Source organism: Danio rerio, chromosome 4 (genome assembly GCF_049306965.1).
Source record: "Danio rerio strain Tuebingen ecotype United States chromosome 4, GRCz12tu, whole genome shotgun sequence".
NCBI lineage: Eukaryota > Metazoa > Chordata > Actinopteri > Cypriniformes > Danionidae > Danio > Danio rerio.
In genome coordinates this window covers 21,500,800-21,525,931 of record NC_133179.1, presented here as the reverse complement: position 1 = coordinate 21,525,931, position 25,132 = coordinate 21,500,800, and the positions used below count along the sequence as shown (strand labels likewise).

The window sequence follows — 25,132 nt, the reverse complement described above, 5'->3', positions numbered from 1 at the left end:
ATATTTTTAATGTTATTATAATATGAACCATTATTAATGGCTAATTTCCATAAATAAAATGTTTTTATGCTTAAAAAAATTCTATAAAAAAATCCTTTTATTTTTAGATTTATAAAATACTCTTCACAAGAAATAATGCTTCTTTGAAGAACTTTTCTCTAAAAGATTTTGGGAACCCAAAATGAAACTCTATGTTAAAGAGTGAATATGCAAGTTAAATAAGTAGTTTCTTACCCACTGATATCGTCTGCATGTACATTCTTGGCGAGTATGTCTCCATCGCTGCCATATCCAGTCACGTCCACCTCAGGTCCCACTTCAGAAATGCCCCCTTTCTCCCCCGGCTCTGCCCCTCGGGCCCCTGAGGCGGCCGCTCTCCTCAGGGGGGCCGTGTATAACAGCCGTGAGGGCTCTCCATAGCGAACAGTGGTGCTGCCAGCACTGGATCTGGGTGGAGTGTAACTAGGGGCATCTCCAGCCTGGAGACGAGGACTTGACCCCTGGCCGAGACGCCAAGACATGGGGGAAGAGCGGCTGGAGAGGGCAGGAAGACCACGACCATTCACTTCTGTGGTTACAGTGGTGTCAAAGGTTGTCTCAAGGGTACTACAATGAAAACAAAACACAGAAGAGAAGGAAATTAGATACCATAATTCTGTGTAAAATGATGGGAGTAACTTCAGTTAAACCGTAAATAATCTGTGTTTTAAAGGGGTCATTATTTTCCTCAGATTTAATTTAGTAAATATTAAAGGGCAACATAGTGAAATGACCAAATTACTTTAAGCAAACCAGAACCTTAAACAAATTTAAAGAGTCTTTCCACAGCAATATCACAGCATGGCAATATGACTGTACACCTACAGAAAACAAGTATAAAATTATATGGAATAACAAACTTTTGATTTGCTACTAATGTGACAGTAAACACGTAGTCTAACATTATTTTTATGATGAATAAAAATAAAAATCTACATATGTACTGTACAACAATTTTTGTAGTTCAGCCTTATTCAGAAGTGCAACTCATAATTGGAAATGCAGTAGTCACCTACAGAAAATGTGGAGAGGGGAGAAATTGAGGACTGCAGAAGGATTTGGGTAATTAGATCAATATGCTGCTTCTGAAACAGCTGACTTGACTTTTAAAGGCTTAAAAAATCCTACACCTGTGCCAAGGTGAATTTGTTAGACAGTTTGAGGACCAGTCAGAACACTGCAATGCAGCACTTAAGAGTTTAAAATATCAACCTACTAAAAATTTACACTGAGATAAAAATAGTTACAAATAATATATTAATACTTTATATTTTATATTTTTACATTTTACACAAGTCTATTTTTACATTTTATACTAGAACTATACAGCAATGAAAAACTGAAACTAAATAGAAATAATAGTCAAATACAATATGAATGTATTGGTAGCATGAACTGGCATCACAAGAATAAAAACTAAACAAATCTAAAATAAAGTAAAAACAAAACAATACAAATGGAAACAAAATAATAAAGTCTAAACTTAATGCAAACAAAACAAAAAACCTTTTGACAATGGCTGGGTCTAAAATCGCACACTTCCACACTATATAGAATGTAACAACAGCATGTGAGCCCAGTAGTATGGCCGAATTCATTGTTTTTGAAAAACAAGTGAAGTGCGCATCCAATGGACACTACGCTTTACCATGATGCCATGCGTGAGAATTTATGAATGTGACGTGGGTAGGTCACGTGATAATGTCAAATGCTATATGCATGCAGTATGTCCGAGTTCTGTTCATATACTCACATTCACACCATATAGAATGTACTTTTCTAACGACTGTGTAGTAAATTGAAATTCAGATGTAGTACCCACTCAAGTATTTGTTTTTGGTGTCTTATTCTGGATTTTGAATGTCTTTGTACCATTGCTGTCAATGGAGGATGGGGGAGCTCTCAGATTTTATTTAAATCTTAATTTGTGTTCTGAAGATGAATGAACATACTTGGGGATTAGAATGACATGAGCATGAGTAATTAGTATCAGAACTTTAATTTTTGGGTAAATTAACGCTTTAAGCATGCTTTTTTAACTGACTCATATATCTTTATAAGATCCAGTCTTCAACTATATCTATATTAGGCAGAGTGTCTCAGCACAGCAGGTCTTCTGTCTGTAGGTTGTGAGTGTTCAGTGTGGTGTGAAGGACCCAGCTGAAGTAGAAAGATTGCCAATGTGCCCGTGTTTGATTTCTGCTCTCCATAAAATGGAAGCGATTTTCATTGTGTCATGTCTGATCTACTTCAACCAGCAGCATCCCATCACCAAGCATGTTAGTGGCAGCACGACTCCACCCAGCCCTCCTGACCTTTGTTAAGTGCTTCATCTATGTGTTTGATTGAGTGAATATAAATGTGTGAACTGATGTGTGTTCAGGTGTCGCACGCTTGCTGACGCAGGAATGTGTGAGCAAACAGCATATGGACAGATGTTCAAATCCAGATGCCTGAAATGACACACCCATTAAAGAAAGAAGACGGTCTTGCAACAGCTCTATCTAGTGGAGAGACTGTAATATTACAGGTGTATATTTCCAGGGTCAAAGATTAATCTTAAAATGTTCCTGGATTAACATCTTTGCTAACCCAGAAACAACCTCATCAACCCATCAGATCAAAGGAAAAAAAAATGAATATATATATATATCAAAAGGTTTAGGAATTCTACTGTCATTTTAAGGTTCTACAATTAGTTTTTTTCAGTAGGTTTAAATACACTGAAGATTAAAAAATAATAATACAAAAATCATGATAACTTCACCTCTTTTATCACCATCTCTGAAATGCGATACGTATTGCTATTATTTATTCACCCACCACTGGTTCCAATTTTCTTTGAGCTTTAGTTTAATGTCATTGAGTGCATTTTTCTTATTATAGATGTCATTGGCTACCGGTTTCCAACATTCTAAAAAATATCTAGTTTGTGTTCAACAGAAAAAGAAACTCATAAAAGTTTGAAACCATGTGAGAGATAAGTAAATAAATACATTGGACAAACCATACTTTTAAGCATATGCAAGAAAAAAAAACAGTAACACATTACAATATGACACATAGGTAATATTAGTTAATGTTTTACTAATATGAACAAACAATTAGCTATATTTGCAGAGTAATAATCATATAGCAACAATTTCTTATGCTGTTCTTGTTAACATTAGTTAATACACTGTTAGGGTAACATGATGAACAACTGTATTTATTTATGTTCATTACAAACATTAAACTATTACAGGAAATGACAGGAAATAATATTAAATTCACTTCATCACTTTAAAATAAAGAATATTAAATAAAAGTCCATTACTCACTGATATATTAGGACAAGGGTGGCCAACCCTGTTTCTGGAGAGCCATCTTCCTGCAGATTTCAGTTGCCACCCATATCAAACACACCTGCCTGTAATTATCACGTGGTGTTCAGGTCCTAATTAATTGGTTCAGGTGTGTTTGATATGGGTAGCAACTGCATGGCCTTTTCATACATTTATTGAATTTTGCAGCAAGCATAAACTCAATTCTGTGGCAGCACTACAAATACTTCAATAAATGTATTGTTCACCATGTTAGCAAATGTATTAACTAATGTTAAGTAAGTGTCCTGTATTGTAAAGTGTTAAAGAAAAAGCAAATGTGAAAAAGCAAAATACGTGAGCTTCACATGTGCAATCTCAGGTTAAAATCAAATTCAAAACATTTTGTTACACATGGAATAAATAAAAAAATGGTTTCATGGCATTTTTAAATGTTATATACAGGTGAAATATTGTTATAGAGTTTTTTCAAAGTGTGAGGCGCGCCTCCCCTGGGGGTTGCCAGAGCATGTCAGGGGAGGCGCGGGAAAAATATTATATAATAAAAATAGAATTATAAAGTTTAATTATTATATGTATTCTTTATTATTTTTAAACATTTTAATTAAACAAAGCTAAAAAAAATAATACGTCAAAAATAAGAAAACCTTTTTTACCCAGAAGGCCATAGCTGTGAATTCGCTTCTGTTTGAAAAACCCGCCAATACAGGTATATGCCTGCTAATTTACCGTCTATGCTGCTAATACAATGGATCGGTTTCTGAGACCCCCCGATTCAAAGCCTTCAAGTTCAGGGCTTAAACCCAAAAGACGACGATATGATGATCAGTAATTGAGTGTAGGATTTACGTGGACAGGACCAGCTGTTGAACCACGACCTTTATGTGTGGTTTGTCAAGATATTTTGGCTAATGACAGCATGAGACCGGCTAAACTTCGGTGACACCTTGAATCCAAGCATGATGAGGTGGGAGGAGGGGGCGCCAATGGATACGTTGTGTCAAAAGGGAGGCCCACTGTCTTATACTTTGAAAAACCCTGTTATAGAGTGTAAAATGTGAACATAGCTTTAACATGTTTTTGAACGCGATATATGATTTTGCATTCCATGCCACATTTGGAACAGTTTTAAGAGGATAATATAATATTCCAAAATCACATTTCACATGTGTTCTAACATGTTACTTTAATATATTATTGCTAATGTGAGGTTCATGTAATGCTAATGTGTTTTTCTGTATTGTTTTTTTTTTTAAAGCTTTTTTAGTTTGTCCAAAACTGAAATGAATAAAGTCAAATTAATTAAAGTATTTTTTTCATAATTGCACATTGATTTTTATAACATCTACATTTACAAAATCTACACTTCATTGAGATAATGTCTAAAATGTCATGACAGGGGCACAATAAGCAACCTCTACAAGCATATTCACAAAGCAATCCCCAATAATATGACAGTCAGTTTATTTGCATACAGGGACAACAGCAGGGGGCCAAAATGAGTGTCACTTAACAAACAAGTCATCAACAGCAAGGCGGTGTTGTCATGACTACAGCGGCAGTAAATTAATATCCTCACCATCAAAGTCCATTCAGAACGAATCTCATTAGTGGTCTACTTACATGTAAGCTGGTTAACAATGTCCTACGAAAGAGATGCACTTTCAAACACTGTGAAAAAGCAAGCTACAGTAGTACCAGTCAAAAATGTATGTATTGATTTTGATCGAACAATCCTTGGGTCTCATTTGCAGAAACAGCTTTCCAGACTATTGTTATTCTGTTGTGCTGTGGTATGTTTGAAAGTGTGTTCACCAGCGTGTGGCTATCAATGCTGCTTCTGTTTGCTGTTGTTATGAAACCCTCCAGAGAGATGTGACTCAGCAGCACTGGAGGATGGGTTGCAAGCCAGTGATGGTCACACACACAGCTGACCGCTGTTTTGCATAGATAATACACTAACGTGTTATATATTTGAGCAGCTATATTGAATTTTGCAGTCTGAGCACATGAGTTTGGTTTATTCAGTTGGGGATGTTTAAAAAGATGGTGCCAGTATGTGGCCAAGGCAAACAAAAATGAGAAGCATGCATATAGAATGATAAGCAAAAATAGAAGAGCAGCACAGAGAGATAGGGTTTGGATGGATTTATGTAAAAAGGCAGGTGTATTTAAAGTTTTGGAGTAAAAATACTAATTATGGTGGTACAGGGGCATGACTAAATTTGCAAACATTAATTTAGTCATTAGAAATTATAGAGTGACCATTCACAGTCAGAGCTCTGTCACTAAAGCAGAAATAAACAAGACTGAAGCAAGTCATTTTTGTATCATTGTTAATATACTAATGATATTGCTAATATACATTATGCTTCTTAAGCAACCATTTACAGTAATTTTTTTTATGTATAATAACTAATAATATAAGACAATAACTTAAATATTTATTATATTTATAACATTTTGATAAAAATTATAAATACAAATAATAAATACATTAAAAATAATCAATAACAAAATCACAATTTTGTGATTCATTCAATCAGATCAAAAACAAAAAAGATGAGTGAAACTGCATCAAGTCCAGCTTGCAACAGCAGGGATTCGACATTTCATTCAGTAACATTAAGAATTAGTGTTTTAATGATGTTAAATATTTGAACATTACATTAGATTTCATGTGCATAAGTGATGATTCTGTTGCTTGTTTCAGTTTGTTTCCGATTGCACGGAGTCTGTACTCTGCCAGCAGATGCATAATGGCAAACCCCTGCCAAGCATCAAAAATTTTATCTCTTCATGTAAATGGCATGAATGTAATGTACAGTGTATCCGAAAAGTTGTCATAATGCTTCATTTTTCCACATTTTTTTTATGTTACAGACTTATTCCAAAATGGATTAAATTTAGTTTTTTTCTCAAAATTCTACTCACAAGACCCCATAATGACAATGTAAAAAAAGATTTTTTGAAATTGTTGCAAATTTATTAAAAATAAAAAACCTAAAATCTTTGTTGGAAGGAAGGAACCTTTGTTGATGCACCTTTGGCACAATTACATTCTCAAGTATTTTTGAATATGATGCCACAAGCTTGGCACACCTGTCTTTGGGAATTTTTGCCCATTCCTCTTTGCATTGCCTTTCAAGCTCTTTCAGGTTGGATGGGAAGCGACGATGTACAGCTATTTTTAGATCTCTTTAGAGATGTTTAATAGGATTTAGATCTGGGCTCTGTCTGGGTCATTCAAGGATATTCACTGAGTTGTTGTGAAGCCACTCCATTATATTTTGGCGGTGTGCTTTGGGTCATCGTTCTGCTGGAAGTCGAACCGTCAAGCCAGTCAATCAACAGCACTCTGAAGCAGGATTTCATTCACGATTTCTCTGTTCATTGCTGCATTCATCTTTCCCTCCATCCTGACTAGTCTTCCAGTTCTTGCTGCTGAGAAACATCCCCACAGCATGGTATTAGCTTGGTGATGACCGGTGCCTGGTTTTCTCCAAACATAATGCCTGGCATTCACTCCAAAGAGTTCAATATTAGTCTCATCAGACCAGAAAGTTTTGTTTCTTATGGTCAGAGTCCTTCAGATGCATTTTGGCAAATTCCAGGTGGGGAGTAGCTTCCGTTTGGCCACTCTACCATACTGACGTGATTGGTGGATTGCTGCACAGATAGTTGTCCTTCTGTTAGGTTCTCCTCTCTCCTTAGAAGATTGTTGAAGCTCAGACAGAGTGACCCTCGGGTTATTGATAACCTCCCTGACTAGGATCTCACTCAGCTTACATGGTCGGCCAGCTCTAGGAAGAGTCCTGGTGGTTCCAAACATCTTCCATTTATAGATGATGGAGGCACTGTGCTGGCTGGAACTTACGGAGCAGCAAACATTTTTCTGTAACCTTCCCAGCCTTGCCTCGAGACAATTTTGTCTCGGAGGTCTATAGACAGTTCCTTTGTCTTCATGCTTGGTTTGTGCTTTGACATGCCCTGTTAACCCTGGGAACTTATATAAACATTTATATGCCTTTTCGAATAATGTCCAATTAACTTAATTAAAATAAGCTGTTAAAACATCTCATGAATGATCAGTAGAAACAGAATGTACCTGAGCTCAATTTAGAGCTTCACGGCAAAGGTTGAATACGTATGTACATGTTATTTTTCAGATTTTTAATTTTTAATAAATTTGCAACAATTAAAAAATATATATTTTTTCAAATTGTTATTATGGGGTATTGTGTGTAGAATTTTGAGGAAATAAATGAATTTAATCCATTTTGGAATAAGGCTGTACCATTAAAAACTTGTGAAGCGCTATGAATACTTTCAGAATGCACTGTAAATGTAATGTAATTTTCATTTATATAGTGCATTAATTGTGTATGTCCATACACCCAAAGCACTTTTACAATAGTGTAACGGGGTCTCTCCTCACCACCACCAGAAGAAGAAAAAGGATAAGTTTGAAAAGAGTTAAATTATTTGTATGCATTGCCCTTGGGTCACCTAAAAGTAGTTCCATAACCAAGTAATGTCATCATTCCCAAAGTTGTATTATGTACTACTCTCAAAAGCATTACATAAATAACCCAGAGTAAAGTCTCAGTCATTAGGACATGTATGAGCTGTGGTTTATGGCTCTCTAAGAGCATAAATCATATAGGAGGAGCTAGACAGATTTGGGTAGGTTGCTCAGTATAATGTATTGATCTCCAGAATGGGCCTGTGGCTCAGTCACCAGAGTTTATCTGCCTCTCTGATGCCACTCTTCATGACAGCTGACAGATCCGCTATATATTCCTGATGTCGGCTCTTCTCGACAGCCCTGGTCTCTTAGCAACATGCTACTGCTACTGGGAAAGGCATTTTTCCAAATCTGCCTTCCTTCTCTGCTGTTCCTTCAATGAAATAGCCAGATGAAATGGGAACACTATTACAGACACTAGCAGTAGGAATGACTGAGAGTTTATTTATTATGCCTTTCAGACAGGAAGTATTACTGGATGATAGGTGATGTTAATAGCTTCAGGTAAACATGTGAAAAATTATGGTTTTTTTAAAAAGGTTTGGAACATTTTATAATTTGGTTTTCAAAATAGAAAACTGTAGACAAACGTGTGTGTAATAAGACTTATAAAGTAAAGTTCTGTTTATTTTTATAGATAAGAATATATATTATTTTTATATATATATAAATTATAATTATATATCAGAAATATAAAGAATTATAACTGTTTAAGCAAAACAGTCAACTGTAATGAATTTTTAGTCTAGATGTATATGATAGTGTACAGACACATAGCAACTTTTAGTATAGAATTTATTAATAAGCAACCAACTAATAGATCTCTTTACAATTCCTGACTTCAGATCTAGAGGAGTGTTTATTTTCACTTTCACCTTGACTTTCACATTGAAGATCTCAAACCCATGGCAGGATGCCTTTTTTAATATGCTACATCAATCAATAAAATATGCAAGCTTCGATAGCCTTCAAAACATAAGCTCAGTCAATAGGATTGATAGAGGTTTGTGACATCCCGAGCGACATGGTGAATATACCTTTACAGTATTTTTTACAGAAGATTCTGAAAGACCAAATTTAATATACTCTTTCAGAACATTTATCATTCATATGGCACGTCTAAACGTGAATGGAAGTTCATTCAAAAGCTGTGTGTTGAATGTATGGATGAAGGAATCCACACAGTGGGTCAACGTCTCAGGAAACTACAGGTTAACTTCCCGTTAATGTGGTCACAAGGATGAAAAATGGAGCTCTTCCTTACAATTAAAGGCATCCTGGCTGGATTTCTATCTTCTTTCCATCTGTGCAAGCCTCACATATATCAGAAAATGCATTCTACTGAATTACTCTGTTTACGTCACAATGACGGATAGTTTTTTCTCTTCTTCATTTATTGCGTGCACAGTCTGACAGCCTTGTGTCAACAATATATATATATATCTGACCATGATGAACTCCATACAAAGAAGGGTTGAGTTTTTTGATTCATGGGCTCTTTACCGGTTAGCTTTACGGCGAGGGAGTGCAAGGAAGTGTCTAACACCTTTTTGGCTCCTTTGAGAAACAATGTGCTGTTTAAAAAAAAGGCCAAGCATTGATTTCCAAAGAAGATGCTCCCCATGAGGGAAAGAGAAAGAGAGGGCCAACACCATCTGTCATGTCAGAGCGCTGCCTCTGAACCACTTTCCTGTGAAATTACGTTCACATTGTGAGTGAGATAAAGAGCGAGGTGCTGAAATAGGCCAGACCAGGGCCGGACAAATGCAGTTACGCTTATGTATTTTCTTCAGTAATTGGCTGTTTGGGAATTTGGGTGTTGCAGGCTAGATAGTTTTAATAAATTATTAACTCAACAAAAGTACAGAGCATTTTTCATTTCAGAATGAGATTGGTGAGAGCCTTTGTTAGCTAGGATGTTGGCACAATGAGGGACTGTATTGTTTGTGATTGCCAAACCAAGCTTTGTCCTTAAAGAAATTAAATTGGCAAAAGAGATCCAATTTTCCCAAAGTGCAGCTGTCACTGTTTGGAACTAGTGAACTTTATTTTTTATGTCTTTCTAAATATACATATATTATATAACTGATAAAGCAATCCCAGAATGCATTGTGTACGAAAAGCTTAAAGGAACACTACAATTTATTTATTTATTTTTTGGCTCATTTTCACAAATCACCTGGAGTTAAACAGTTTTATAATTTCTGAATCCATTCAGCTGATCTCCAGGTCTGGTGGTAGCACTTTTAGCTTAACTTAGCGAGAGGGGTCGGGATGATGATTTGATGCAGTTACAAGCTGAGCAGCATTCAATGCTTTTAATGTGCACACCTAACCACACCCCTAACCCTAACCCTCACAGTGACGTCACTATCTCCATTGAGTGCATTTTGTCTGAGATCGGAAGTCTCAGCTTGCAAATCCAAGTCTGTATTCAGATACTATTGAACTTAGCATCACTTATTAAATCCAGATTAGACCACATTAGCCTAGAAAATAGCAACTATTTATTTATTTTTTATTTATTTTAGAAATGTTTTTTTTTTTTTTACATTTTTTGAGGAAGATGCTAATGGTCTATTCTGATTCAATGATTTATGCTAAGCTAAGCTAAAATGCTCCTGTCAAATCCTGAGATCAGCTGAATGAATTAAAAATTTGGTAAAACTCAACTGTCTAACTCTAGGGGAGTTGTAAAATGGGCCTATTTCCCTAAAAAGTAATGTTACTTTAAGAGCATGATGGTCCACCAGTTTCACTGTCTAAATTTTGTTATTCCATAAGCTAATCTTCTCTGGGCATTTTGACGATTTTAACACTAACCTGTGGGTAATCTGCGTCCCCCGTAAACTGGACATGGTTTCTTCCAGATTCTGTCTCAGATCAGCAATGTTCTTCACTGTACGCATCCGTCTAGTTTCTGGATCTTCTCCTGTTGGAAAAATAATAAAACATTGGTTATTGTCCCTGTTACTGGCACCAAGTCACTTGCTTGTAAATACTCTGTACGGCAGAGCAGACTCGGCATATAAAGCAGTCAAACATGCTGTGGCCAGCGGTTAGCGGGAGGAGGCTGTCTGCTCACGCATGTCAACTCAGATGCTGAAGTTACAGCTTGCTGTGCAGCTGACGGGATAAAGGGACAGATTTCACGGTCATCACTTTTTCGCGGAGCACGAAGTAATCCGTAAGCTATGACACCTCTTTTTAACCTCTAAGCTAGGCTCAAAGTTTGGCTGAAGCATGAAACATTTGGCCTTTTACTGCACATATTTTCATCCTCATTTTTTTACAGAAGCAAAAAAAATAAAATAATAAATTAATTAATAAATAAATAAATAAAGAAAATTCATAATATTTGTTCATTGATTTGTTAAGTGACAACTAAGTGTGTTTTGTGTATTGTGAGTCATTGCATTATTTACTTGTCTTATTTGTTTAAACGTCTTCAATAGGTAACATAATTCAAAAACACACAAAAACGTTTCTGTTTTCTGTACTTTCTTGTCATTTAAATGCACCCACTTTCACATACACAGGTTTCCACATCCAATTAGAGACCCAGATACTGCATCCAATCATATCTGAATATGAAATATTACATCCAAATAACACACTATGATGTTAAACACTTTAAAGCTTCATAGTAAATTAATAAAGAAATGCTCAGAATTTACTTACCCCGAAGTGATTCCAAATCTTTCTAAGTTTATTTCTTTTGTTGAACACAAAATAAGATATTTTGAAGAAACCTGAAAAAACTGCAACCAATTACTACCATTATAGGAAAACAATCATAAAATGGAAGTAATTGTTTACAAGTTTTTCTCTTTTTAATTCTTGTGCTCAACGGAAGAAAGGTTTGGAATAAGTTAAGGGTAAGTAATGGATAACAGATAACTTTCATTCATGGGTGTATTATCTCTTTAAGTATGTTTTTTTATGTGGTTGATGTTGCTGTAGAGTAGTCTTACTTTGTCTAAGCATTTTATATGATCAAATCAAAATCTGTCCAATTTAACATATCTGTACACGCACTTCAATATTTCCCAAGTGACCAACATTCAAAACAAATCACATTTACACAAAACTATTTTCAACAGAAATTCTCACTTGTCAAACACCTCTGGGTCAAACCTTTTCTCCCGTCTATGTAAACACCAGTTCATATTGTGTGTTTGTATTCCTATGCTGTTGTTTGGAAAGCTGGATACACACTTAAAGACACTTATTACCTGTTTCTCAAATGATTATTTATACATACTTTGCACTACATACTCAACAGTGTAGTGTGTAAAAAGTAAAGTTGTTTTTTACAGTGAGCAGCAATCATTTAAACATGACTCCAGCAGCCTGAGTGGAACATCTGTCTGAGAGGCTTGAAGACTGATGAAGTGCGAAAGCATTTGTGAGTGTGTAATGACAAATTGCACTCTGAAAGTGATATGAAAAGATGAATAAAGGGCCACCAGAAACAACTGGTAAAATTCTTGTGGATCCAGCCTTCCATATTGTACAGATTTGTTATACATAGTGCAAACAAAATATTTCTATAATTTAAAAACTGTAGAGGGAGAGAGATTAATTAAGCTAATTGTAATTAAGCTTTTTTTGCCATTGGTTGCATTATACATTAAAAAATATGATTTTTTTTTGCCATTTATTTAGTTTTTCGACAATAAAAACCCATTGTTTTTATTGTAAGACATCTGTTTCCCATGTTTAAATATTAAAACATTTTTTTTTAAAGGTACTAATTTGTTTTGATATTTTGTTGTTTATGAATTGACTTGGCAATTACATGTCGCCTAGAAGGCATATGAGTATCTGTGGACTCTTCTTAATATTTGGTAATATTTGTTAATATTTGCTAACATGTTCTTTAACATAACAATATAAATACAACTAAAATATTAATAGTAATACTAATAATACAACATACTGTCATACTTGTTGTTTGGAGCTCATGCCTAAACCAAAAATAAAAGTGATAAATTAAGACCACTATATATTTTTTGGACCGAACCTAAAAATACAATAAAGGACAAACAGGACGTGTTTGCATTCTCAAACTACTTGAGCATTCTGTCCTATTATGGTCACATCTTGTGACATGTTGTTTCGGTTCATTTAAATATTTTTGGTCCATTTAGTGTTGATCAAATTTTATTTTGATGTAAACCGAGACCCACTTTTCCAATAGTCTCTGCCATCATGCACACCAAGGATTGGTTGACAACATTCACACTTACTCAAATTAACTGTACTAACATAGCAATCACACCAGAGTTCATTTAATCCTGCCAAACCTGCCAAGTGTGAAAACACCCACGAGAGACACATTCATCATCATATATTTATCATATCTCCTACCAAATATCTTCATTAAAGGTATTTCATTTCAGCATATAAACATAAATTATTAAAGCTAAGACTATAATCAAACAAAAATTAAACACTTACTATCACTAATTTAACTAGCTGACCAACCTGAAGCATGACCTCAGCACAAACAAACTCATTTAGAGTCATATAGACCTCTCTGTTACCCACAAGATTTGTTTTATGGGTCTGTAATGGACCATTCAGCCGAACTGTGTAGGGCAAATAAAGTAATTTCACTCTCCCTGCCAGCACTAGCCCACAAACAGAGCTACAGGACAATTTAAAACCCACACACACATGCAGCAGGTGCATGGTTATTTGAAGTGCATGTTAATGCTGGAAATGAACAAAAAAAATTATAAGAGCTTCTGAATGGAAATTTGATGATTAAGAGGGCTCTGGGTGGTATAACTGCACTTGCTGCCCTCCAGGTGGACAGACACATTTCTGTAAGCACCACTTGAGCCTGTCAGTAGCGATGGAGGGTGTGAGGACACACCGCTGGCTCTGTCTGATCAGATGGTAGTTGAGGGTTTGTAGTGATTTAACCTCATTGTGCCAGACTGAAAGCTAGAGTCTGCAAGCTTCAAACTGGGATCTGTGACTGCATAGTGCGGTTTGTGTTTTGCATAATTCAGAGCTGTGTTGTGCGTATCACTCATTTCAAGGCAAATGCAAATGTGTGACACAGCAGATTTCCGCACCCTCATAGCAGAGAGGTTTGTCATTTATATATTGTGTTATAGATGTAGTAGTAAAGTCATATTTAATTATAAATGTGAAAAATGGTCATTTATCTGTTGTTTTCACACAGAGTAGCCTTATTTAAAAGTAGACATTTATGCAGCCCTGTCTTATGTCTGTGAGGGAACAATTCATGGATATTCAGCTCTTCTTTTCTCACATATTTTTCAGTCATGTTGACACAAGACTAGAAAGCACTCCTTGTCTCTTATTATCTTACAAAAACATTGTTTTTACAATACATATATATATATATATATATATATATATATATATATATATATATATATATATATATATATATATATATATATATATATATATAAATTTTTTATACATATATATTTTTTAAATAAATTAAATGAAATTCTTATCTTCTTTCATTAAATATTTTTTTTGGCTTAGTCTCTATATCTGCGGAATAAACCACCAAGTATTCCAGCAAACAGAATTGTTTATGAAGGTGATGCCCTTTCAGCCAAAGCCCAGTACTGGGAAACACCAATACAGACTTATTCACACACAGAATCATACACTATGGCCTGGCCTACAGCGTATGGACTGTGGGTGAAACTGGAGCACCCGGAGGAAACCCACGCCAACACCAACATATACACACTTCACATAAAAGTGCCAACAGGTCTAGCCAGGACTCGAACCAGTTTCTTGCTGTGAGGCGACAGTGCTAAACACTGAGCCACTATGCCGCCTTCTTATTCTTATCTGTTTGATCAAATGCACAGCACTGCTGAAAACCTAGTTTCTGAAGAAGTTTATAAACTCACAGAGCTGGGTGCACCTCTGAAAGGATCTTGTAGACATGGCACCAAACAAATATATACACTATTTTATGCCTTCCTAAATCACATAAATGCAGCTATTCTCTCAATGAAATCCATATGATCCATTTAGCAATGAAGCTAGAGTCACCGGGCAGACAGAAGCCCTGCCCATGATGTAAATCCACGTCTATTGTGAGATAAATTTGACTTGTGAATGAAGCAATGATTTATGATGATTTAGCATGATTTATTCGCACGTTACGCGTCTAGTGTAAACACAGCATTATGTTTTGATGTTTTTTTAGATACATGTGCTTCTCATCCAAGAGAAGTTGTTGCTTGTCATAAGCATTACCCAGTGAACCTCTAAACCAGAACCAAAATCAAAAGCAAATATAAGAGAATAGTGCAGTGACCACACTGTTTTAGCTTGATTTTACATTGTTTTATTTCTTGTGTGAACCTGTGCTTTAATTAACTTTAACCCGATCGCTCTACATCACAAAAACAACACAGTACAAAGAGAGAGCAAACTGACATCATCAGAAAAGTTGTCCATAGATAGGTGAGCAAACTAATTTGATTACAGACACTGCTGTGTGTGGTATTTATTTGCTATTGCGGAAGAATAAAATAACAAAATAATGCTTATTTGTTAATAATTAGTTGCTTTAAATATCATGGTGTGAAAAGTTGTTGGCATTATACTGCTCTTTATCTGTGAAATGTATACTTAAATGTTTTTGTGATTTCATAAAAATCTAGGCTGACGTTTTAAAAGAATCTGTGTTAAGTGTAATACTTAAGATTATATAGTGACAGTTCGCCCCAAAAATCACTTACTGACTTTCATGTCATTTCGAACTTTTATATTTCACAACGATAGTTCAAAGAATGCTGCAGACTAAACAACATCCAAACTGCAAACTTTCATTTTGGCCAAAAAAAACAAAGAATTTTGTAAACACAATCCTTGTGTTTAACAGAAGAAATACATTCACATAAGTTTAGAATGACATGAAGGCAAGTAAATAATTTTACCCAGAAAATTTTTAGGTGAACAATCCCTTTATATTTTAGCAGCAGTAACAGTGAAAGAAAAGAAACAGCCCCTCCAAACATTCCCTCCATTAACTCAAATGCTGTGTGAAAGAATGTTATCATACTGAACTACAGGGAACTGAATTACCTAAATAAGATGATAGTGGTGGGCTTGCAAACAAACAGCCCTGTGGTTGACGGTTAACACTAGATGGGAGAGGAATAAAAGCATGGATCACACAGACAGGATGGTAAATAGAACTATTGATCAAAGCGGCAGACAGCATGACAACACTTCCATAGCCAGGAGGTGAATCTAGCTGCTAAATGCTCTTCTATAGCATGATCCGTCATCCATAATTCACCCAGACATCTCATAGAACACTTTCTGATGCAGTTATACACATGCGCAATCCATAGTTCAGGGGTGAAAAAGACCATTAGCACAGCAATGCTCTAGCAAGTCACAATAAAACACTGCTACAGTATGTTACCGATGAGATTGAGAGACCATGTGTGGCTATGCGGCATGGCACTTACGGCGTGTTTTGGGGTTCAAAACCTGCTCCAAGTCACCAAGCATAGTGAGTATAACCTCTTTATCCAGCTGTGCTTGCTCATCTCTGGCACTCTCAAGCTCCCAGTCTCCTCCAGTGCCTGCTGGACCAGCCTGGGGTTCCTTATCAGCACTGTTGCCCACGTTCTCTACCAACTCCGGCCGGTGGTGCTGATGAGCAGATGCCATTCTGCTGGACTTACGACCCCAGGGAACAGGTATAAGGGAGTGTTCGGATTGAGAAAGCATCTTGGTGAGGGACAGCGAGAGTGACCGAGCTCGGATGCTGCTGTCTGGGTTTCGACGTGCACCACCTCTGGCATGTTGTGGCGAGGGCGAAGTAGACGACGTCCCGGAGGCTGACAAAGGTGGGCAAGCTGGTTCATCCAGCTCAAAGGCATAAACCCTCTGCTCCCCATCACTAAGAAGTACAAGATTTCCAAGAGATCGCTGTTTGCGGAGATTTAGGTTGTCCGGGAGTGGCTGTGGAGACTTACGAGGCGGGCTGCCACCTTGGAACACAGAAAACTCGGCTCCTCGCTTCATAATTTCACACGTTCTTTAGAATCCAGTGCACTTTTTATTCCTTTTCCTTAAGTTTGTTCCTCCTCACATGATCTGAGAGCCTCAGGTGGCTGCTGGCACAGACGCTCAGTCGCAAAGCTGCCCCTTGCACCAGGGAGCTTCAAATACCATCCTGCCCACACACACACTCTCTCGCTGCAGCCAATAACCAGCATCCAGGTGCATACACTGACAGCGCACTCCTCCTGTCTTCCTCCTCTATCAGTTGTATCCTTCAATGCAGCACGGAGGCTTGCGGGAACAGATCTGCACCAGATTTTGCTCAAATTGTGATACACGTCCTTCACGGCATTTCCCCCCTCTTCCTGATTCTCTCCCAGCAACCGAAGACTCTTCACACACTCTGTCTATTAATTACCGGCTGGAGTGAGCGCATGTGGTTCGCTCCAAGGGACAGCGGCAGAGACTGAGTGTGTGTGTGTGCGCGCTCCGAGATGCAAGCTCAGGGTCCGCCTGCTTCTTTTAACATGTTGTAAGCTGCTTCCTTCTCTTCATCCATCTCTCTTTTTCTTCTCTCTGATTCACTTTGCAGCTATGATGGCTGTTGCTGTTAGCTACCGAGTCAGAACACACCTTCACAGCAAAGCAGGTAGTTGTGTATATGTGTGTGTGTGTTTGCTGTGGGAATAGCGCAAGACTAAACTGGCTTGTAACACTGTGATTTCTTATCAGAATCTCTTCACACTGGTGAGGGGTGTTAAAATGACGCATTTGGAAATGCTGAAGCACACAAATAATCTACGAGAAAATAATGAATTCTAGGTTGTTTTCAAAATTTACAGACTACATTCTCCAATAGCCTATATAAAATATGCAGTTCATGTAGTATAAACACCTTTCTTTATATAATAAATCTGTCTATGGTCTCCTGACCAGATATTTGATTAAATAACAGCACTGAGCTTATAGGGTTTATCAAGGGTTCAGCATTGTGTGTGTGTGTTTGGATAAGAAACTTCTCCATTGATTAATCTGCATCAAAATCCAACCAGCCATCCATCTAGATGTGTAAAACACAACAGGTGCATGCAAAGATTCAGTTCTTAGTCTTGCGAAGTAGTGGAACAAATTTTACAACTGGGCGTAACCCACAATGCACCTCAACAGGAAGTGAGTTCTTGAGGTTAACATCTATAAGTAGTCTATGTGAGGGTTTCCCTAACTGCATCACTGGTCAAACCACAGGATTTCAAACATGACCAGATGTAGACAAATCCTGCAAACATGCTACCCAAGAGAAAAGATTTTTTTTTGTCAGATAGTCTCTTTCATATTCTTGTCTTTCATAAATTTCTAAATTCTGTCCAAAATTAGTATTATTTATCTCAGATTTTATTTTTTTTCTGTAGGCAGCTAGCACAGAGCATAACATGGTTTAAATCATGATTTTAGAATTTGAAAGAGATGGAAAAATATAAAAATATAAGATACGGTTTACTTTTGGCTATTTAATCTTATTGCAGTACTGTAGGCGAAACTACTGAATATATTAAACGATTCATATTTGTAATTTGTAAAACTCATTTCTAATATTATATTCATATTAATCTGCAAAATAGTGGTAGCTTGTATCTAAACTGTTTAATCTGTCAGTTTCCTTAAAAGATGCCTATTAGTCAAACAAAACAACTTTTTAATAACCACCATAAATCATAGTGTTTCAAAATAGCTTTTCTAATAAATGGCAAGATAATCTGCCCTATTAGCTTAGGAAAGGTGGTAGGGAGAAGCATCTAATTTGCATTTAAAGAGACATATACAAAAACAACATATTTTTGGCTTCCATTTAAAAAAACATTTACAATAATAATCTGATTTCATAAATGGTTTGTGGGATATTAAAGCTGAAGGTTTACAGACACATTCTGCTGACGCCTAAAACCCTTTAATCTAAAACTGCTGGATACAACCCCATTCAGAATGTGTATTTATATCCTTCATTTGTTTTTACCAACACAGGATGCAATAGCAATTTTATGATTTCCTCGAATCTCATCAACAACAATTACTCCCAAATCTCTCCCAATGCAGTGAAAACCATGCAGTAAATGCCCATTTGCAAACAATAAAGTCCTCACTTTCAAAATGACCAACATCCTTGTTAATTTGCAAATACAGACCGTTTTTGTGTGTCTGTGTGTGTGTCTGCAGTGGATTCACACTAATTAAAGATTCCAGACATTTCTATACAAGCGGAAACACTAATTTATATCTCATTTAAGAAAACTGAGCTGGTTTGAGGAAAGATTTTACAGCCAACTTTTCTTTGAGCATTTTTCAATTGTTAATCATGAACAAAATGTGATCACAAAATTGATTAAGTCTCATAACAAACAGAATTAATGCAATAAACTTAAAGTGTTTGCATAGGGATAACAACATTGGCTCTGCAGAAAAATATGCACACTGAAAGTGAATTACTATAAATGCATGTCAGAGTGCACTACCATTTCCACATCTGCAGCGCAGGTAAATGCAGCATTTGGACACAATTTGCATTAATTTCTCACCGTTGCTCACCAACCGATGTGTGTGAGAGAGCCTGAGCCTTAAGCTATCAGCTGTCACATCACAAGCCCACACATATATGGAGAAATACACACACACAATCTCAGATAAACAACACATTCTGCAGCCTGGCCTCCCAAACAAGGTCGGCCTTTGTCCACCTGTCATATCTGACCTTTTCTTGCTGTGAAAGCAACATGGAGCTCGAGGCCTGCAGAGAGAATCTGTGCCTGTGTCTCAGACTGTGTGTGTGAGTGTGTGTTTGTGTGTAAAGTGTGTGTGCACATGTGCCAGTGCTCATCTTACTGTACCTGAGATCTCCTCCAGGCACTGTTTGGCGGTCTTGCCGTAGACCAGTTCTTTTGTGGGACTGAGACAAGGTTCAGGAGGGACCACGGTCGTGCAGTCGTTCTCTGAATACGTCCTGGGTGAACAAAAAACAAAACAAAAACATACGAATTAAGAGAGAAGACTTGAGTGAATTTTATTCAATTTTTTCCTCTTGGATGTATATTAAAAATTATTTAGCATCAACCCAATTTGCCACATTTGTATCAATCAATCAATTAATCATTCAGTCATTCATTCAGTCAGTCAGTCAATCAGTCAGTCAGTCAGTCAGTCAGTCAGTCAGTCAACCACCAACCACCAACCAACCAACCTACCAACCAACCAACCAACCAACCAACCAACCAACCAACCAACCAACCAATCAATCAATAAATCAATCAATCGGTAAACTCAGTGCACATTCTTGTTAAAATTGCTATATCTACAACTAAATAAATAACAAAACAGCAGTATTTAATATTTTTTGAATGAGATAAGATTTTCTTTAAATTTTATTTTTAGTACATGCCAGTAATTTTCTTTACTGTGCCATTTTATTACTTTAGACAATTAATTAATTTTTTTTTTTTTAATTATTATACTTTATATCCTTGGCAGAAAAATAAGTTTGCAAAGTTTTAGACTTTAGTTTTAGTTAACAATAATAACCCTAGAACCAGCTGACCAGTATTTTTAAAACATATATTTAAACTTTTTGTAAATATTCATTCATTCGTTCATTTTCTTTTCGGCTTAGCCCCTAATAATCAGGGGTCGCCACAGCAGCATGAACCGCCAAATCATCCAGCATATGTTTTATGCTGGGAAGCCCTTCCAGCCACAACCCAACACTGGGAAACACCCATACACTCTTGCATTTACACACATACACTACGGCCAATTTAGCTTATTCAATTTACCTATAGTGCATGTCTTTGGACTATGGGGGAAACCAGAGCACTTGGAGGAAACCCAAGCAAACAAGAGGAAAACATGCAAACTCCACACAGAAATACCCTAGAAACTGAGAACTATCCCAGCCGGGGCTCGAACCAGCGACATTCTTGCTGTGAGGTTATTGTGCTGTCCATTGTGCACTGTGACATACTTTTGTAAAAATAAATATCATAAAATTATTTACATTTTTAAAAAATGACTTTGACAATTATGTCAATTTGCTATTATAATACTAGTTCAAAGTAGTGACAGTTTATTATTAGATAAATTGTAAAAAATAAACTACAATGATTATATGTTTAAATATAAGATTAAATAAATGTCATGCAATATGTTATTTATAATGCATACTATTAACACTGGAACTAACAGAATTATTTTATTTCTAGAATTACCATTGCATACCATTATAAAAGACATCACATCGAATGTCTGTCAACATATTTAATGAAGTCATATATGTAGCTGTTACCTCACTTTCACCTGTTACATTACTTTTTTTACTTTCTCAAGAAGGTAATATGCTGTTTTGAAAAACAAATCTGAAATAAAGCTATATTTTTACCAACAGAAAGTTATATTTTTGTTATTGGGGAAAAGTATCAGACACTGAAACGGAAGCTGTCGTTTTGACTGCTATGGTAGTTGTAAGTAGAAATATCTCAGAAAATCAGAACCATTTTGTGTTTTGTAATTTTAGTAAAATAACAATGTTAGAAGAAAATATACAAATATTAAGTAAAAGTCAGGGAAATATACAGTAGATACAGTTGAAGTCAGATTTATTAGCCCCCCTGTTCATTTTCCCACCAATTTCTGTTTAACGGAGAGAAGATTTCAACAAATTTCTTAACATATTAGTTTTACTAATAATTTATTTCTAATAACTGATTTATTTTAACTTTGCCATGATGACAGTACATAATATTTGACTAGATATTTTTCAAGACACTTCTATACAGCTTAAAGTGACATTAAAGGCTTAACTAGGTTAATTAGGCAAGTTAGGGTAATTAGGCAAGTTATTGTATAACTATGGCTTGTTAGCTTAAAGAGGCTAATAATATTGAACTTAATTTTTTTTTAATTAAAAACTGCTTTCATTGTTGCCGAAATAAAACAAATAAGACTTTCTCCAAAAGAAAAGACATACTGTGAAAATGTTCTTGCTTTGTTAAACATAATTTTGGAAATATTTAATAAAAAAATAAAAATAAATAAAAGGGGGGCTAATAATTCTGACTTCAACTCTATGCATGTTTTGTTTACACTCTAATTCTAGTTTAAAGCAGTCACAGCTTAATATTGAGTAAACTGTTGTTGTTGACAACTAGTCAGGCTTTCTGGTCCCCAAAAATATAGAAAAATTGCATGCACACTCAGAGGAACTTAAACTGTATATGCATTATAACCACATCTACAACAAAGGCGTCCCAGGACACCTGCACTCGCTCAGATAAACATTCCCTCCTTCTCCCTCTCACATCCAATCCACCAGCCAAATATTTCAGTGGCATGTCATACTGTTAGTTTCACCACGTGTTCCACCAACATACTGCATTAACTGTGGCAACAAACACACATAGATACACACACACATTTATCACACAAACACTGCCTGTGAATGCAAATTCACAAATGATGCAGAAAGGTAGTGGGCTTAAAATGTCAGGTGACTTCAAGGCTTGGTGAGCTAAATGAACAAATTAAGTGATGAAATTGCATAAAACAAAACAGACAGACTCAACAGAAGGTCAGGTTAGAACACACATGCTGATTTGACGGGCTGCAGACACATCATTTCATCTGTTTTCATGCAACATCGTTGAAGCAGAGGGAAATTGATAGAAGAAGAGGCAGTGAATGGAGGGTCAGCCCACTGTTCTCCATAAATATGGAAGAAAATACAAAAAAGCGTTTTAAACCCACGTGATCTACCCACTAGACAAGGTTTTAGGCATCATCGCTCCCAGCAGGTTTAAACAGTTGGCTGCAAAATAACACTGCTTTATTTGGTTTTAAAGCAGCAGTAAACAAAGCATAATATGGCAGTCCTAGAATGTATTATGGACATTCGAAAAAGATCATTTAAAGAGTCACATATAAATATTTTCATGTATTAATCATTTTTGATTTACAATGTATGAACAGTGATAACACAACCTGAAAAAAGACACCTTTGCCATATGGGATACCACCACCTGGCATAATTATGGTTTTGGTACACATATGGACTGAATCAGAACACAAATTTTAGTGCCTCATTTTGATGTCACCTAAATGTGCTGCTTTATAATAAGATATTGACATTTTAAACCAGTAAAATGTCAATTAAAGTAGTAAAACTACTTTGAAATTATTGTTTCAGCCTGCTTACTGTACACATAGAGACATGTGTATATGATGCATGAGCAGCTCACATACTGTATGAGTTTTGAATCATTTTTGCTCCACTTAGTTTGTCCACAAGATGTCAGCACTGAAATGTGCTGAAATCTTTCATTTCGAAGTTGCCAGTTTTGAGCACTTTGATTTGGAATGACACTATAATATGGCAGCCATGACTATTTTCACTCCAAAGTACCCATAGCAGCGCGATATATGCCATTTGAAACAAACAGAATGAGTTGACAAATGCATGAGTAAAGGCAAACAGCAATAAGATCCAATAGACGGTCGATCGCTTTCACTCCAAAATGGCAGAATCACGAGGCTGTTGCTGGGCACTACTGTTTCAATGGAACGTTCTATTGAGTGTCGCCTTCTGGTCATTCTAAGCTCTTTGATAAAGGGTATAATAAATCGGCTACACATTTCAAATGATAACAAAGACATTTGTATCGACCATATCTTCTAAGAAAAAACACAAACACTGCAAGCTATTCCATGAAAGGCAGTGATTTGAAAATATCATAGTTGGTTCCTGTTTTGCTATGAACTTGTTTAATTCATTTTAATAAAGTAACTCCTATTTTTATGTTTACGTGTACATTAAAGGTTTAACAGTGTTTAATTTAAAGATGTTTTGGTTCTATAAAAGGAAATTATTTAATATCTATCAACATTGTTTTGTCGGTTTTTGCATTTAATTTTATATGCTGCTTATTTGTATTCTAAAAAACCCAGGTAAGATGGTCTAAGTTTTTTTTTATGCTAGTGTTTGCTTAAACACTTTCAAGAGTCTCTTTTCCATTCTATGACACATGAAACATATGAATCAAAGCAACATATTACCATATTCATCTATTGTTGCTCTCAGCAGTTTTCACAATCATTATATTGCTGCAAAGAGACATTCAACTGAATTTCTAATTGTAAAAATTCAAAGTGTCCTTAGCTCACCTGCTTTTAAACCATTAAAAATACTGGCCGTTATAAACAGTCTTAAAACAGTGTGCTCAACACATGGACCCATTCAAAATGCAATGTATCGTTTGGCAGCAATGCTGTCGCAGCCCTGCAGGTTTTACAGTGTCAAGCAAAGCTCTCTCTCGAGTGAGGAAGATCTGCAGTATTGGAGGGGAGTGTGATAAGGGCTCTAGTTTAAAATTCCATAAAGACTTTAGGTTATAATCCTTATGAGACGGTACTGAGAATGCCAAACACAGCTTTTAGAAAACGGCATCATTTTCCTAAGAATAATGAACCTGTGGCGGGCCAGAAAAGGAGTGACAAAGTATTTTATTTTTATTTTTATTTTTATAAGAGATGTTAAGCTCCTAAGATTCTGTTTTGTAAAGGGATGTCAGACAGAGGTCATCAGGTTTGAAAGCTATTTCTTCACGAGAGGGATTAAACTGATTACTGAACATATACAATATAATTTAACAATACATACAAAACCATTCCACTCTTGCTTTCAGTTCATTTTTAACATCAGTTTTAGTCTATGATAAGAACATTAGCACTCTCTTTTATAAGCTGACTTAGTTATGAATGCCCTTTGCCCATCAATCACATATTCTTTATTCTTCTCCCACTTCCTCTTCCTCCACTCAACCTATTCACCCTCATTAGTCATCATTTATGATGTCATCAGCCTTGGTGTGCATTGAGGAAGGCCACGCCCCTCGAACGAGGCGTTCTGGCAAACTAATCAGCAGTTCCCACTCAGGCTATTATTACTGTTGAGATGAGACATCTACCCGCTAACACTTCTTACAAAGCATTGTGCGATTGGATAGGTGAAGGAAGGGACAGATGATCAGTGGGTGTGTGTTTTTGGGTCTAAAAGCTGGTTTGATGAACTGTATATATAGATAGCTAGATCAACATATATTTTTCTGCAATTAATGATGCTTTATAATGTGTGTAAGAGCCTTTGCATGTAAAGCGGCTCTCATTCCATCTGGTC

At 36.1% G+C, this 25,132-nt stretch overlaps 1 protein-coding gene across 51 annotated transcripts in view; it reads right to left on the bottom strand.

The window, feature by feature from the left end:
• Positions 1-25,132, bottom strand: part of nav3 (neuron navigator 3) — a 177,899-nt gene that overhangs the window by 59,744 nt on the left and 93,023 nt on the right. For all 51 annotated transcript variants that reach the window (XM_073946576.1, XM_073946590.1, XM_073946582.1 and 48 more), the window contains 3 exons: positions 19,803-19,915; positions 10,714-10,822; positions 235-606 (listed from right to left, as the gene is read on the bottom strand). In XM_073946576.1, coding sequence (XP_073802677.1) covers positions 235-606; positions 10,714-10,822; positions 19,803-19,915 — 594 coding nt within the window. The remainder of the gene's footprint in view (positions 1-234; positions 607-10,713; positions 10,823-19,802; positions 19,916-25,132) is intronic.